The 14,303-nt window shown below is 35.6% G+C and overlaps 2 protein-coding genes across 2 annotated transcripts; one reads left to right on the top strand and one right to left on the bottom strand.

Annotated features, from left to right (window-relative positions):
* The first annotated feature begins 1,261 nt into the window (after positions 1–1,261).
* Positions 1,262–3,255, top strand: tnnt2c (troponin T2c, cardiac). The gene has a single exon (XM_053508123.1). The coding sequence runs from the start codon at positions 1,268–1,270 to the stop codon at positions 2,222–2,224; it is 957 nt and encodes a 318-aa protein (XP_053364098.1). The 5' UTR covers positions 1,262–1,267; the 3' UTR covers positions 2,225–3,255.
* Positions 3,256–4,549: 1,294 nt separating this feature from the next.
* si:dkey-222f8.3 (Poly(U)-specific endoribonuclease-C-like) lies at positions 4,550–11,257 on the bottom strand. The gene is made up of 7 exons (XM_053508237.1): positions 11,177–11,257; positions 8,154–8,253; positions 7,615–7,726; positions 7,071–7,192; positions 6,852–6,964; positions 6,019–6,169; positions 4,550–5,383 (listed from the first exon to the last, which is right to left on the bottom strand). Exons 1-7 carry the CDS (start codon positions 11,185–11,187, stop codon positions 5,123–5,125), a joined length of 870 nt encoding a protein of 289 aa, XP_053364212.1. The 5' UTR covers positions 11,188–11,257; the 3' UTR covers positions 4,550–5,122.
* Between the last annotated feature and the right edge of the window lie 3,046 nt (positions 11,258–14,303).

Genomic DNA, 14,303 nt, shown 5'->3' with positions numbered 1-14,303 from the left:
GTCCCGATCCATTGATTGACGTGACAAAGGTCAGGCTAAGAATTTGTGAATAACAACAGATGGTCTATAGTCAGCAAATGTACACCTATAAAGTGTCTCTATGAATGAAATGGTCAACTGTATAAGAATATAAACATCATTGACCAAATATCAAGACCATATAACTGTGATACAGTTCATTAAACAAGAGCCAACATGACACAAACGCATTTCTACGGCAACTTTCGAACTCTTCGCACTCCATACACAACTATTTTGCACGTCATGAAGCCATTATCTTAGAACAAACTGGGGGAAATTTACCGTTTTTTATTTTTATTTTATATATGTCAAGGTTGTATTTCCACGGGGGCATGGTAATCTGATTATAAAGAAGACCACGTCTGAGAGAAACTTTAGTAGAAAACCAGCTCCCAATTACAGTAACAGACCTGTTTGTCCCCATCCCAGTCATTAGCTCCTTTTGGTTCTTGAGTTTTTCCTGCCCACGTTTTTGGATTGCTTAAAATTTACCCCTTAAACAAGGCATCCAACCTTCAACTACCCGAGAATATCCTGGGGTTGAATAAATGAACAAATGGAAAATCTATGTGCTCCTGATGTCATTGACTGAAGTACAAAAAATCCTTAAGGTATGCAATTATTCTTGTAGTCTGTCCTTTTTTAGACTGCTGTCTCAGCTGGCAGGAATGTTGCATATTCCATGTTGTGTAAGGTGTTATGTAAGTAAACAATATGCATCATGAAACTGAAAGAAAGTCTATGGCGTTATTATTAAGCGAGGAATGTCTTGTTCTTTGAAGTTGCTAGAAGTTTTAATGAATTCAAAATGGCATATTAGTAAATGACAATGTCTTTAGGTTCTACTGTTACTATTTTTTCCATTAACATTTTCACAGTAAAGGTTCTCATGAGACGACTATTAATCTGATTTGTATGTTTTTTAATTTGTTGTGGCAAATCCTATTAATACTTGAAGAACTACTTATGGCCAGAGATAAACTTGCAACTTCTCAAGAGAACCCATTATGAGACACAAATGTCTAAATGCTTTGTGACTGAAAAAAGACTTGATAGGAAGCGCATACCAGAGGTCAGGGTCTGGGTATGGGTCCTAGAGACACTGAAAAAGGTCTAGAGAAGAAAATAGCTCTTGGTACATCTGTCTAAAAAACTCCCTTCACAATCCAAGGCTTGAGGGGTTTCACTCAGTAGAGGTCACATGATCCAAGAGGACTCTATAAATGAGCATGTTGTCCATGCACAAATGCTCACTCCCTTCAGTCTTCTTGTCTCCAGCTGGTGCAACTGGCGAGCTAAGGCTGTTCCTCAACCTTCTGTTCTCCTAAAGTCAGGGTACAGCATAGCTACAATGTCTGACACTGAAGAGATTGTGGAGGAGTACGAGGAGGAGGAAGAAGAAGTGGAGGAGGAGGAGGAAGCAGAGGAAGAGGTTGAGGAAGAGGAGAATGAAGAGGTGGCCCCTCAAATAGATGAGGAAAATGAAGCAGAGAAGGAAAATGAGGTAGAGGAAGAGGAGGAAGAAGAAGAGGAAGAAGACTCCAAGCCTAAACCTAAGTTGTTTGTCCCTGCCATTGTCCCTCCCAAGCTTCCTGATGGTGAGAAGGTAGACTTTGATGACCTCCATCGTAAACGTGTCGAGAAGGACTTCAATGAACTTCAGAGCCTTATCGAGGCACACTTTAGCAACAGGCAAAAAGAGGAAGATGAACTGGTAGCCCTGAAGACCCGCATCGAGCGGAGACGTGCGGATCGTGCAGAGCAGCAGCGCATTCGAACTGAGAAGGAGCGTGAGAGACAGGCTCGTTTGGCTGAGGAGAGGGCACGGCGCGAGGAGGAGGCAGCTAAACTCCGGGCTGAGGAGGACGCCAAGAAGAAGAAACTCCTCGCCAATAAGGGCTATGGTGGCTACCTTCAAAAGGTGGAACAGAAGAGGGGCAAGAAATTGACAGAACGTGAGAAGAAGACAAAGGTGCTCATGGAGCGCCGTAAGCCACTCAACATCGACCACCTTAACCAGGAGAAACTGGCTGACAAGGCCCGAGAGCTCTGGCAGTGGCTGCAGCAGCTCCACGCTGAGAAGTTTGACCTGGGTGAGCAGCTGAAGAGGCAAAAGTATGACATCAATGTGCTGCGCAACCGCGTCAATGACCATCAGAGGTACAGCAAGACAACCAAGACATCCAGGAAGTCCTGGAAGTAGATAATGTGGATTAGGGAACATATGATGAGGTGGAATAGACTCTTGGTCACATCACAGCTTACTTTTATTGATTTAACTTTATTTTATCTCTGATTTACAGTGCATTATTTGGGTTTAAAAAAAAAAAAAGATCAGTCAAGGTCATGTTGGTTGCCACACCATGCTCAATCCAGACTTAAAGATTACAGTTCTGTCTTACAGTTTTACTCTGTACCACTTATACAACAGAGGGCAAAGGTTTGTATTCAGCTGTGGTGTATTTGAGGAACAGAAGGAAAATGCTGAACTATTAGGAAATGTATCTCTAATAAATCAATCAATCAATAGATTAATTAATTAATTAATACATCTAATTAACATATGTGAAATGTGGGTATATCACGTTACAACCAACAAGAAAATAATTTTATCAAGAAGAATGGGTGAAGATTTGACAAACGTCTGACTGACCCAAAACAGATGTCTCTAGAAGAATGTGTGGGTGGGCTGTCGGGGGAAGAGCTGTTCAAAGGAAATGTATAAAGTTGGAAGAGGCTTATAAAGCATGAGCTGAGACATTATTAGAGAAAAATAAAATCATATATAACAAAAGTAGACACAAATAGTTCAATAATTGCATCTTTTTCTTGGTGAAAAGTTCTTACATGTAACAAGGAATTTGATAAGTCAGACACACCTAGTGTCTTATTGCAATAAATGACATTTTTCTCCTGTCTTATTCATTTGTCCTAAGGGTATACAAACCTTTGCATTCCACCATATAAAAGGCTGTTTTTTTTTTTGAGGGGAAAAAAAAATTCTGTTTTGGTTTGTTTATTTTAAAAGTAAGTAACCATTGTAAGGTGCTATTTTTATGTTATCATCGACTGTTTTCTTTATCTCATGGTGAAATGGAAGGTATGGGCCTGCGTGGACGTGGTGTTATCTCAAACTCGACAGCACATATCAAACTGAATGTTAAAACAGACAATCGAGGACCACTATCAGATATGATTTTAGCAACATTTAATAAACATTTTATTCACTTTTAATTCAAATGTTTGCCTTTTTATTCAGAACACGTGAATGATTCTCCTATAACTTTAAATGAATAATGTTTTTTTTCTTTAGAATTGGAATCTATGGTAAGTTAGCTAGGACTGACTTTTAATTCAGGGACAAACTGTTAATTATAATTTATATATGTTTCCATTATTTTTAAACAACTGCTTTGACCATTGTTAAACTTGCTATGTAAATTTTTTTTTTTAAATCTTATATTTCTTATTTACTTTCATAAAAAGCTAAAACAAATGCATAACCTTTAGTAAAGTGCGACAAAAGATGACAAGATATGACAGCAGCACTACACTAACAAAGTAGTGGGAGAGAAATCCAGTCTTTTAAACTTCTGCCCTTCTTCTAATGAGATCCAGTCAGGTTGGGAGTTCAAAAAAAGAAACATAACCATAACCGTAAAACTGTATAATGTGTTTCTAGGCAATTATAATTTTAGTAAGTTACAATTTTATAATCTAGAAATAAGATGAGTAAGACTAAAAGTCAGTATTCTTTCACTCCTGGACCAAATAAACAATTAAACAAACTTCCTTGTCAACTAAACAAAATATTTAACCTACTTTTGGCATCTGGCAGTAAATACAGTATATCCTTTGTCTTTACTGACGTCACTACAAATTACACAATTACCCACATCGCAATGCACTGCTAACTTTTTTTTCTTTTTAGGTCAGACACCCTCTTCTATATCCTGGAGGAAAAAAAAGCCCTTAAAAAAAACCATGATACCTCCCAGATATATACATACCGTTAAAAGTTAATAAAACAGAAACAAGGCACATAAAAATACCTTATAAACCTTATAGAGTAAGGTTTATTATAAAATTAAATAACATTTAACTTGACACATGACAATTTACCCTCTGTATATGTGCTTCAGCAGTAAGACGGGTGTTGAGATTGCTCCTTGAAGATCTTTGCAATAATGTTAGTCAAAATTATTGAGAAACGTTTAAAATTGTCATCTAATTATGTACTCATTTCACAGTTTGATTAGTTAAACATTGCATACCATTTCATGTTATTATCATTAACTTTAAACAGGGTGAGGTATCAAAAATACTGAATTTTTCCCATTTCTCCTTATATTTTATGATTAACAGACATTTTCCATTACCATTACTTTTCTTCAGACTACATCTGAAAAAAAAAGTTTAAATATTTAGATTTTACATTAGTTTTAATTTTAACTGATGTGATTTTGTGGACCCTTTCTTGAGATTGTTGGACCCTCCCAAAACAAACAAATGAAACAAATGCTTTAATTGACGCACATTCAGTTTATTTATTTTAAAATATGGATTGTGAAAACAAACATATTTAACTTCCTACTAAAATAATGTGTTGATCCAGCGACAATTACTTCTGGACCTCAAGACATTCTCAAAATACCAAGTACCATGCTAATAGATCATTAATATTCATGACTTTAACTTAATATATTTCTCTGTCTTAAAAAAAACAAAACAGAAAAAGTAGCTGCAATAAACACAAGAGGTCATAATCTAAATTAAGTTTAATATTAATAAAACTTTAAACCAAATTAGCCAACTGTAGCAACACTGGACTGCAGTTGACATTAAGATTTGTGTGTAATATGCAGTGTCACATACAAATGAGAGTTTTTGTTCTTCAGATGCAAGAAATGTCGGTAAAGGCACTTGAGCTTGTAAAAAGTACATGTCAGTAACAGTTTATTGTGTAAACAATTCCAGCTGTAATGTAAGGACTCAATGTTATTTCTGAATATAGGACCTATTGCTAATTATATTGGTGCCGATTATGAGGCCATACTGTAAGAAAGAAACTAAAATCCTTACAGCATGATCAGTAGAAAAACTACAGATCCCTGTTGTTGCTGCTCAGTAGTTTGGGGTAGGACGTTCCGATAGCACGTCCGTGTCGACAAACCACAACCTCCAACACATACTCATCCACTTTGACCACAGCGTTAGTGACACGTTCGTTACTCTTCAGGAACACAATGGTGAAGAGCGCCACTTCAAATTCAGGGCTGGCGCCAATAAATGAGCTGCCCATTGGCTTCACCAGGCCTTTCCAGCTGAACTGCAGGTTAACGACGTGATCGTTGGCATCCGGCTGCGAGAATAAAACATGTGAGACCTAAACAGATGAGACACTGAATAAAACTGAATATTATGGATAGCTTTAATGAGGTGTCTAACTTGAATAGTTGCATAGTCACATACTGCTACATTTTACAGGTACATTACAATTAAAATTCTTGATCATTTTAATCTATAAACTGTCTTAAAAACATGATTTTTACCCATGAAATGCATATATTATTTATATTATATATTTTTTAAATCATTACCTAAAAAGAACTTGTATGCAGTCTAAATTTCATTTTAGGTATACAGTTACCTGACATTTAGTTCAAAGTCAAGTTGGCCAGAATAAAATTTCAATGTACTAACAAGCATTAACATCTAAAATCTTAAAAAGTCTGAAAATGGCTTGACCAGCTTGCTAATAAATAATAACATTAGAACCAAGTTTATGGGTTTTTAATTTATTGCCCTATTTGTTCCCTCAGTAGCCTTACAAAGACTAGCTTAGTGTTTTAATTTTTCCAAATCAGTTACAGTCAAGATTGTAGAGAACGGATCTTAAATCCATTTAGTAGTTTGTCAGGTTTGTCACTGCTGCTTTAAACCAAAACTGCTATGTGTGATTGCACAATTAGAAGACTATGTTAGTGTCCAACATACCATGTCTTTATCCCTGGCTTTATATCCCTTGTAGTCTACAAAGTTCAGCTTCTCCTGCAGGTAAAACTGAACCCAGTTATGGAGGCCCATGATCTCTTTTCCATACTTGGTCTCACCCACAAACACGTGTTCAAATCCACACGAGTCTGCACTGTATTGGGGACAAAGACACTTTTGACCTCCTTGACATATAACAAATTTTAAACAGAGTTACATATTTATTAAAGTAGTGAAAGTTTTAGCCTTAAGCCATGAACTAGAACCTGGCCTGCATTTCAAAGGAATTGAAACATTGGTCTTGCTGTGACATTGACCTTGTTTGGAACATTTTCAAAATCAAATTAGTTAATCTATTGGTTTTATAAGATTTTATATAAATCCTAAAAATATTTAACCTCTCAATCTTTGATTATTGCTTTAATGGAAATATTGTATAGGAAAATCTTAAAAAAAAAAACACACAATGCTGCCACCACCTAGTGGCAGAGAAGTTAAACGCTGTATTAAGTTTAGTTAGAGAGGGTCCAATAAGGAGATTTATAAATAAAGTTCTAGCAATTTCCACATCACATAAACATAGTAGTTTACAGTAGTAAACCTGTGTTTTCACAACTGTTATAAATTTATTTGCAAAATTATTTGTATGCATGACATGCTCGCTCGTGGCTGTGACTTGTAGTATATTCTGCCATCTAGTGGATGCTCAACTCAATAACTTAAGGGACTCCTAATGGTCATAGATGTTGCAAATAAGTGGTATAAGGCAAATAAATTGGGGCTACATTGATAATGCGAATACTTTGTATAATAGAACTGTTTTTTTTTGTACTCACCCTCCACTTTTGTCTCTGTTATAGAGCTTGAACCAGATGTCGAAGAGCTGCTTTTTAAACTGAGCTATGTCAGATGGGGCCTGTCCTTTACTGACTAAATATTTATGTGCATGCTGAAAGATAAACAGCTCAAATCAGTCACTATGACAAAAACAGGCTTCTTCAGAGTACAAAAGTAGCTCATGTCAATAAATTGTGTTTAAACTGCTGGATATGTACCTTCATGACCTGGGTCTGTAGGATGGCATTGAGGAAGACATCGTTCTCCTTCAACTCCTCGCTAGTCACCTTCTCTGCCACACCTGTGGACATCTCATAGTTGTCCAGGAGTTTTATGAAACCTGAAGAGAAAAAATTAGACAGTTGTTTAAAACTATTCTTTTCTCACCACTCATCAAAATCACCACTTTAAACAATTGTGCTCTATCTTTTGATCTATTTTAAAATTCTTCCATTATGACAAACAACTTAGCGATGTGGTTTCATAACTTTTGTATGGAGAAATATTTACATATAATAAACAACACACGTTTTGTATGCGTAACTGATATTGTTCAAGACAAGCTTTTATAAGGCTTAATCCCAATTATCTGATCTAATACATTTTTATATATAAAATGTAATGAGCATATATATTGAGCATGGAGCTATTTTAGTTTACTGCCCTGATAAAAGCATCTGCGTAAGTAAATGTAAGGTATGGAAACACCAATGGAAAGGACTGTGTAACACTACAGTTATAAACTACTAATGCCATACTTACTAGCATATGTGGCGATGCTGTTGAGTTTATCCTCGTTGACATATGTGAACAGATGAGCGCTGGCTTTGTCTCTAGCATTGTTACTGCCCTGAGCCACGTAATCAGCCTTTCCCTAAAAAAAAAAAAAAAACAAGGAAAAGAAAAACAGGTCTCAGTAAACAATTAACTTTACATTCAAATTCATAATCGGAAACGTGTGCAAACTGATTTATTTAAAAATGTAAATATGTGTTTACATACAGCTACAGTAAGTAAAAAATGTTAAAATTTTATTTATAGCTTGTGTTAAGCTTTCATAAGTACAAATTACTAAACTGGCCAAATAGTATATGCTAAGATTGTAATTATAGATATAAAAAATAAATCAAATGTTTAAGGTATTCTGTCACGATTATGCTTTAACTGAACTATAAAACAGATGTGTTTCTTGTGCGACTATTGCATGTAAAGGACACTTAGTCAAGATTTTTGGTAGTAGCAGTAGTAAGAGGAGGAGGTTTCCCTCATCAAGATCATACTGTTTTAAACCCAAGATTCACCTGCAGATTGATGGTGTAGTCTTTCCCAGGCTTCATGCGGTTCACATCTAACTTCCACAACTCATTCAGGATGGCTGAAAGTTCTTCATCTACAGCAGGACTGCAACCAATCAAAAAGATACAAACCTGAACTAGTATTTTACCTATGCATCTACTCTACTGAATATTTAAACAAGTAATGTTATTCATCACAGGCACTGTTCCAGGCAGGGCTCTTTAAATCCAATCCGGAAGGGCTAGTGTCTTCCACAGTTTGTCATTCACCAACACAAACACACCAAGTGAATCTAGTAATTAACAGATTAGTTGAATTAGCTGTGTTTGAGCAGAAGAATTACCAAATTCTGTTGGACATGACCTCTCCATGACTGGGTTTGAAGAGCCCTGACCTAGGGTGTGTAATCTTTTACAGTTTCATGGTCTCTCTTTAATTAACTGAAGAATAAAAGATAAATGAACACAGCACTTCACCAGAACAGTAACTGAATAGCACAATTCCTGTATCAGGATTTACATTCTAGAAAACATGACCATAAAGTGCTGCTTTTCCAGTTTGTCCAGTGTTCTTACACATGCAAAACATGGTGTGTTCTGGGAAAACAACCAACAATGGGGATTGTCATGCAAAGATATTACCAACCCAATGATAATATTTTTCTAATAACAGCACTAATATTGTCTAAGCTACATTTTAATGTAGTTAAGTAATCTTGATGTTTTATGCTAGTACAGTAGTTTCTGGGGTGGTTCTCAAAGTGTACATAGACTCCACCCTAGTTGCTCTTTGAATAACAGTTTAAGTGTTTCCCAACACATCTTTAGCATTTGTAGATTACACCATTGTGTAGGCTGCTACTAAAAAAAATCTTTTAAATACAACTTTTAAAATATAACAAGGCATTTAGGTCTACAAGTCTGATAGCCATAATTGGCTCACCAAATATAAAGTTACTGATGTCTGCGTTCATTTAAAAACCTTTTACATAAGCATTCATCACCTCTTCATTTGTGAGACCCCCCTGATACTAGTCAAGGAATGGAAAATTTTTGCTCTTTAGTAGAATATAAGCTATTCTATTGGTTTTGTACCTTTATAACCTACATGAAATAATAAGGCAATGGGATTTGTGGCATATTTTGCCTTCCAGTAAATAAAAGTTTTAAATTTATGACACATTCTCAGATATTAATTAAATTTGTGCACTGCTGTACACTGCTTAGTATAGTTATTTCTAATGCTATAAATTGTAAATAAATACACAATGCTACACAATAAATAAAACATTTCAAACAGCAGATCCCAATAACCAACACACACTCAAGATTAGTGATCGGGTCTCTGTATTGGCTGAATACAAAAACCCTAATCTTAGCAGCCTAAAAATGTGACGATTCATGTAATGTCAACATTAATTTTTTCATTTATGTTTGCATTTGAGTTGGTAAAATGTTGCTGTTATTCTATAATCCTACAGGATGCACATTCCAACTCATTCACTAATTGGTATTCACACATGTGGTAGGAGTGAATTATTTGCCAAATTTGTTTGATATTGTAACCAAACCTGTATCAGATCTGATATTTATAAAATTCTAATACTAAGAGAATAGCAGTACAAATTGAATCAGCTCATAATATCGTACAGTACCATGGTGACTGAGCATCAGCTTATTATTTAAAACAGTTTGTGATGTGTATGTCTATATATGCTCTGTTCGGGTCAAATATGACCATTTGAAATAGAATTGATTTACTTTTTTTTGCTATTCCCCCTTCATATCCATCACCACCACCACCAGAACAAAAATACAAATAGGTCTAGATACTGGCCTAGCACAGTGGCTCAGTGGTTATCACTGTTGATTGTTTAATAAGTTCTGTGTGAAAGAACTTGACTGGCCCTAACACAGATCCCTGACCTCAACCCCATAGAGCACCTTTGGGATGAACTGGAACAGAGATTGTGGGCCATGCCTTATCGTCCAACATCACTGACGGACCACATAAATGCTCTACAAAATTAATGGGCAAGAATTCCCACAGAAACACTCCAATATCTTGTGGACAGCCTTCCAAGAATAGTGAAAGCTGTTATACAGTAGCTACAAAAGAGTGACCAACTCCAACTCCATACTAAGGTATATGTATTTGGATACAAGGTCATTACAGGTTTGGCCAAATACCTTTTCCCCAAAGACATTTACTTTAAGGCATTTGGTGAATGATGCTGTTATCCAGAGCGCCTTACAGAAAGTGCTTTAAGGTTTCCCCTCATTCGATAGACATGTTTGTGCCCAGCCCCAATTTTGCGACACTTCGCTTTCATTTCAGGCACCTGCTAAATATTACCTTGAGGCACAATTAGTCAGTCTGTCTACTTTTGAAACTAGTCTAACAAGTGTGTGTCAAAATATTTCCAAATACACAGAACAGTTATTCGTCATACTTTTCTAAAAAAAAAAATAATAATTTAAAGTTAAAATAAACGTAGCTTTAGGACTTTTTTTACTCGCTCAGTGCTTGTCACGCGACAACCCACAGTTTCAAGACAAAAATACAAACAACCCTGCAAGCTCATCTCCCGGATGTTCGTTCCAAAACTCTTACAATAACGTAAATAAAACCCACTGATTCACCATTAAGCATTAAATCAGTTAATACATCTTTTGATAGCTTTAGCTAAATGTTTTATTCCCTTAAATCACCTGTTCCGACATGTTTTCTACCGCGATTTTAACTTTGTTAAACTTAATTTTAAACAAAAAGCACAGTCGAACTAAATACACACTGTTGTATTTCATATAAAAGCACCCGTTTATTGATTTAATTTTTTTTTTCATGAAAATACAGCTTGTATTTGCACCTGGTATGGATTTACTTTAATTACATTTAATTATACTTTTTAAATAAAACAAACAAAACTATTAGAATTGATATGCCTATCTGTTATGTGTTTCAACCTACCACATGAAAGTGTTATATAATAATTTATTTAAACAAATAAATTTATTATCAATCTTACCGTTTGGCCATTATTGTCGACGGGTGCGTTATTTTTTCCCCACCACACTGACTTTATTCAGGAAGTTAGTCGACCTGTCCATCAATTTTACTAACTACAAAATCTGGCCAATAGGAAATAAATAAAAAAAGACTTTCCCGCCCATATTTGCCGTTGGTAACACACGATTGGCTGTGAGTCTAAAAAAAAAAAGAACGATGTAATAGGTGTGGCTTATCCAACCAACCCGAAAAAATAGACGAGAATGCAGTTCGAAACATTATAGTTTCGAGAATTTAACCCGATGTTAATACTGATATCAACGACGGCGAGTAGGAGGCATGATATTGTGTTATGTTATTAATTTCTCGACAGGCCGGTGAAAAGCGCAGCATGCAGGTGCAGAGCGCGCGCGCGCTGCACGAGCGTCTACAGTCCTCAGCAGTGTTCACTAGGAATAACGAGTAACATTGCACTGATATCACAATACCGAAAGACATACTTTAAAACATTTTTATTTTATGTTTTGTGATTTTTATTTCTAGAGTGAAATCGTGCAAACACAGGCGCCAGAAATTGTTGTTGAAGCAATGGCATCAGTATTAAACCTACAAAAGATCAGACCTCTCTGTTTTGTTTGCATTTTAATGAGAGCAATAAAAAAAACTTTATACCAACAGATACATTGTCGAGGCAGCATGGTCGCCTTGCACCTCCAAGGACGGGGTTCAAGTCCTGCCTTGTGTCCCTGTTCCTGAAGGTTATGTGTTCTCCCTGTGCTTGGTTAATTTCCTCCCACAGTCCAAATACATAGGCATTCACAAATTGCGCATAGGGGGTGTGTGTCCAGCAATGGATTGTCACCCTGTCCAGAAATTAATGACAGAAAACATACATTGATGAAGATACAGATACATGTTACACAGCTAATGTAACAAAACCTTGTTTGCCCAGATAGGATCTCAAAATAAATATATAAAAGTAATTAAAAAGATGTTTCTGGCATTCTAAACTTAGGAACTGCTTTTAAACAATTCTTAAAGACATACTCCTACAACATACGGAATCCTATCAGAAATTTGACACATAGTTGAACAGTTGGGTTTTTCTGCAACACTACTGAGCTCCATCACTAAATATTTATTATTACTAGTTAATACGGTGGTCGTCAGCTCTCAGTTCTGTTAAATAGAATCAACTGCCTTATAAAAGCACCAATAATGATAAATTAAAACATTTAAAACACCGTGTAATGTTCAACACAGCAATTATGTAAGCAATAGTGCTGCAGTACTTACTAGCATAAGTCGCAATGCTTTTACATTTACAGCACTTGGCAGACTTATCTAAAGTGACTTACTTTTTTTTTTTTATCTCTGTACACATCAGAGCAGTTAAGGGATAGAGGCCTTGCTCAAGGGTCCCACAGTGGCGACTTGAGTGCCTTAACCTCTGAGCTACCCCTGAATTTATCTTCATTGACATAAAGGAATAGAGGAGAATTGACTTTGTTTTTGCCAATGTTTCAACCACATGCCACAAAATCAGCCTCACCATGAGAAAATACAGAATAACACATTTCTCAATAAACTCAGCAAACATTTAATATGGTTGAGTTAATTAGTACAAGTAGTGAAAAGGTCAAGTGTACGGTAAGGTCATAGTAGTAAAAAATATATTTAAAAAGCTTGTAAACCCTTTTTGAATATAATTGAAATATTTTGTAATCATTTCTAAGCAAATTATAATTAGAAAATACATAAAAGGTGCTACCTTTAGCAATTAAGTGTACATGAGGTGGTAGTATGAGGAGGTTTACACATCTAGATATTCCATACTGTTTTTAACCTAACTCGCACCTGCAGATTGATAGTGTAGTCTTTTACTGGCTTCATGCAGGTAACATCCAGCTTTTACAACTCCTTTAGGATGGCTGAAAGCTCCTGATATACAACATGAATGAATTTTAATTATGTATATAAAATACTCTATAGGAGCATACTTTTTGTTAAGCAAATGGTGTTTTTAAACTCTTGATATAGGATTTGTGGTTTATTGATTTCCTTGTGAATACTTGTGACTATACTAATAAAAGTATATCCTGGCAGTAATTTGCCAGCCCTAATAATTTCATGTGATAAAGGATTACATGTATGTTCTGTTTATTTCCAGCTGAAGGTAATTCCGGGAAATGCCTGCAAAACATGTTCATGTTTTAACTTGCAATTTTACATCTTTAACATTTTCCCCTCTCCAAGCTCCCCTTTTTTAACTTGCCCTAATCACTCACTCATACTCTGTACAGAGTCATGGGAGGCCTGGAGCCTTGACCCTGGACAGGGTGACAGGGTAGAAATTTTGGAAAATCTCATTAACCTCAGCATGTCTTTGTACTGTGGAAGAAAACCAGAGTACTGTACCTGGAGAAAACCCACCAAGCACCGGGAGAACATGCAAACTATTGCAGCCATGCAGACCTGATGGTGGGACTCAAGTTGCAGTGCCTAAATCAATGAGAACAAAATGTCATGTTGTAGCTTGTCATGCTGCATTTCTAAATTTCTTATTTTTTACTGCATAAAGACATTTTAGTTCCACTTCAAAGACTCCACTTCTTAACAAAAATGTTAAATAATACTACTACTACTACTAATAATAATTCAAAAACTTTATTAATCCCAGAGGGAAAGTACTTTGACTCGGTTACAGTTGCTTACCCTTGTTTTAAAAGAGTAATAAATTATTAAGAGGGGAGGTGTAAATAAAATAAAGTAAAAATTACTTAAAAAACAGTAAATACTGCATAGTTTTTTATATTCTAAATCTTCTTCTTCTTCTTATTATTATTATATGTAACAGTTGTATAATAATAATAATAATAATAATAATAATAATATGTATACATTATCATACCTTTACCATTATATAACTGTTTTTATTAGTATTCAACTGTATTTATATTATGCATATGTTTAAACTGCAGTTTTCTATTCTCCCCTCCCCCTATGCATAACTTTTAATCGACTGTACAAAATGCCCAATCGCAGTTAAGAAAATAAGATATGCCCGCCCATGTAAGGCGTTGGTAATACATGATTGGCTCTAAATCTCGACCAAGCCGTGGTAGGCGTGGCTTATCAGAGGAAGC

This window comes from Clarias gariepinus, chromosome 12 (assembly GCF_024256425.1).
Source record: "Clarias gariepinus isolate MV-2021 ecotype Netherlands chromosome 12, CGAR_prim_01v2, whole genome shotgun sequence".
NCBI lineage: Eukaryota > Metazoa > Chordata > Actinopteri > Siluriformes > Clariidae > Clarias > Clarias gariepinus.
The sequence above is the reverse complement of the archived record's forward strand: the minus strand, read 5'-3'. Positions and strand labels throughout refer to the sequence as shown.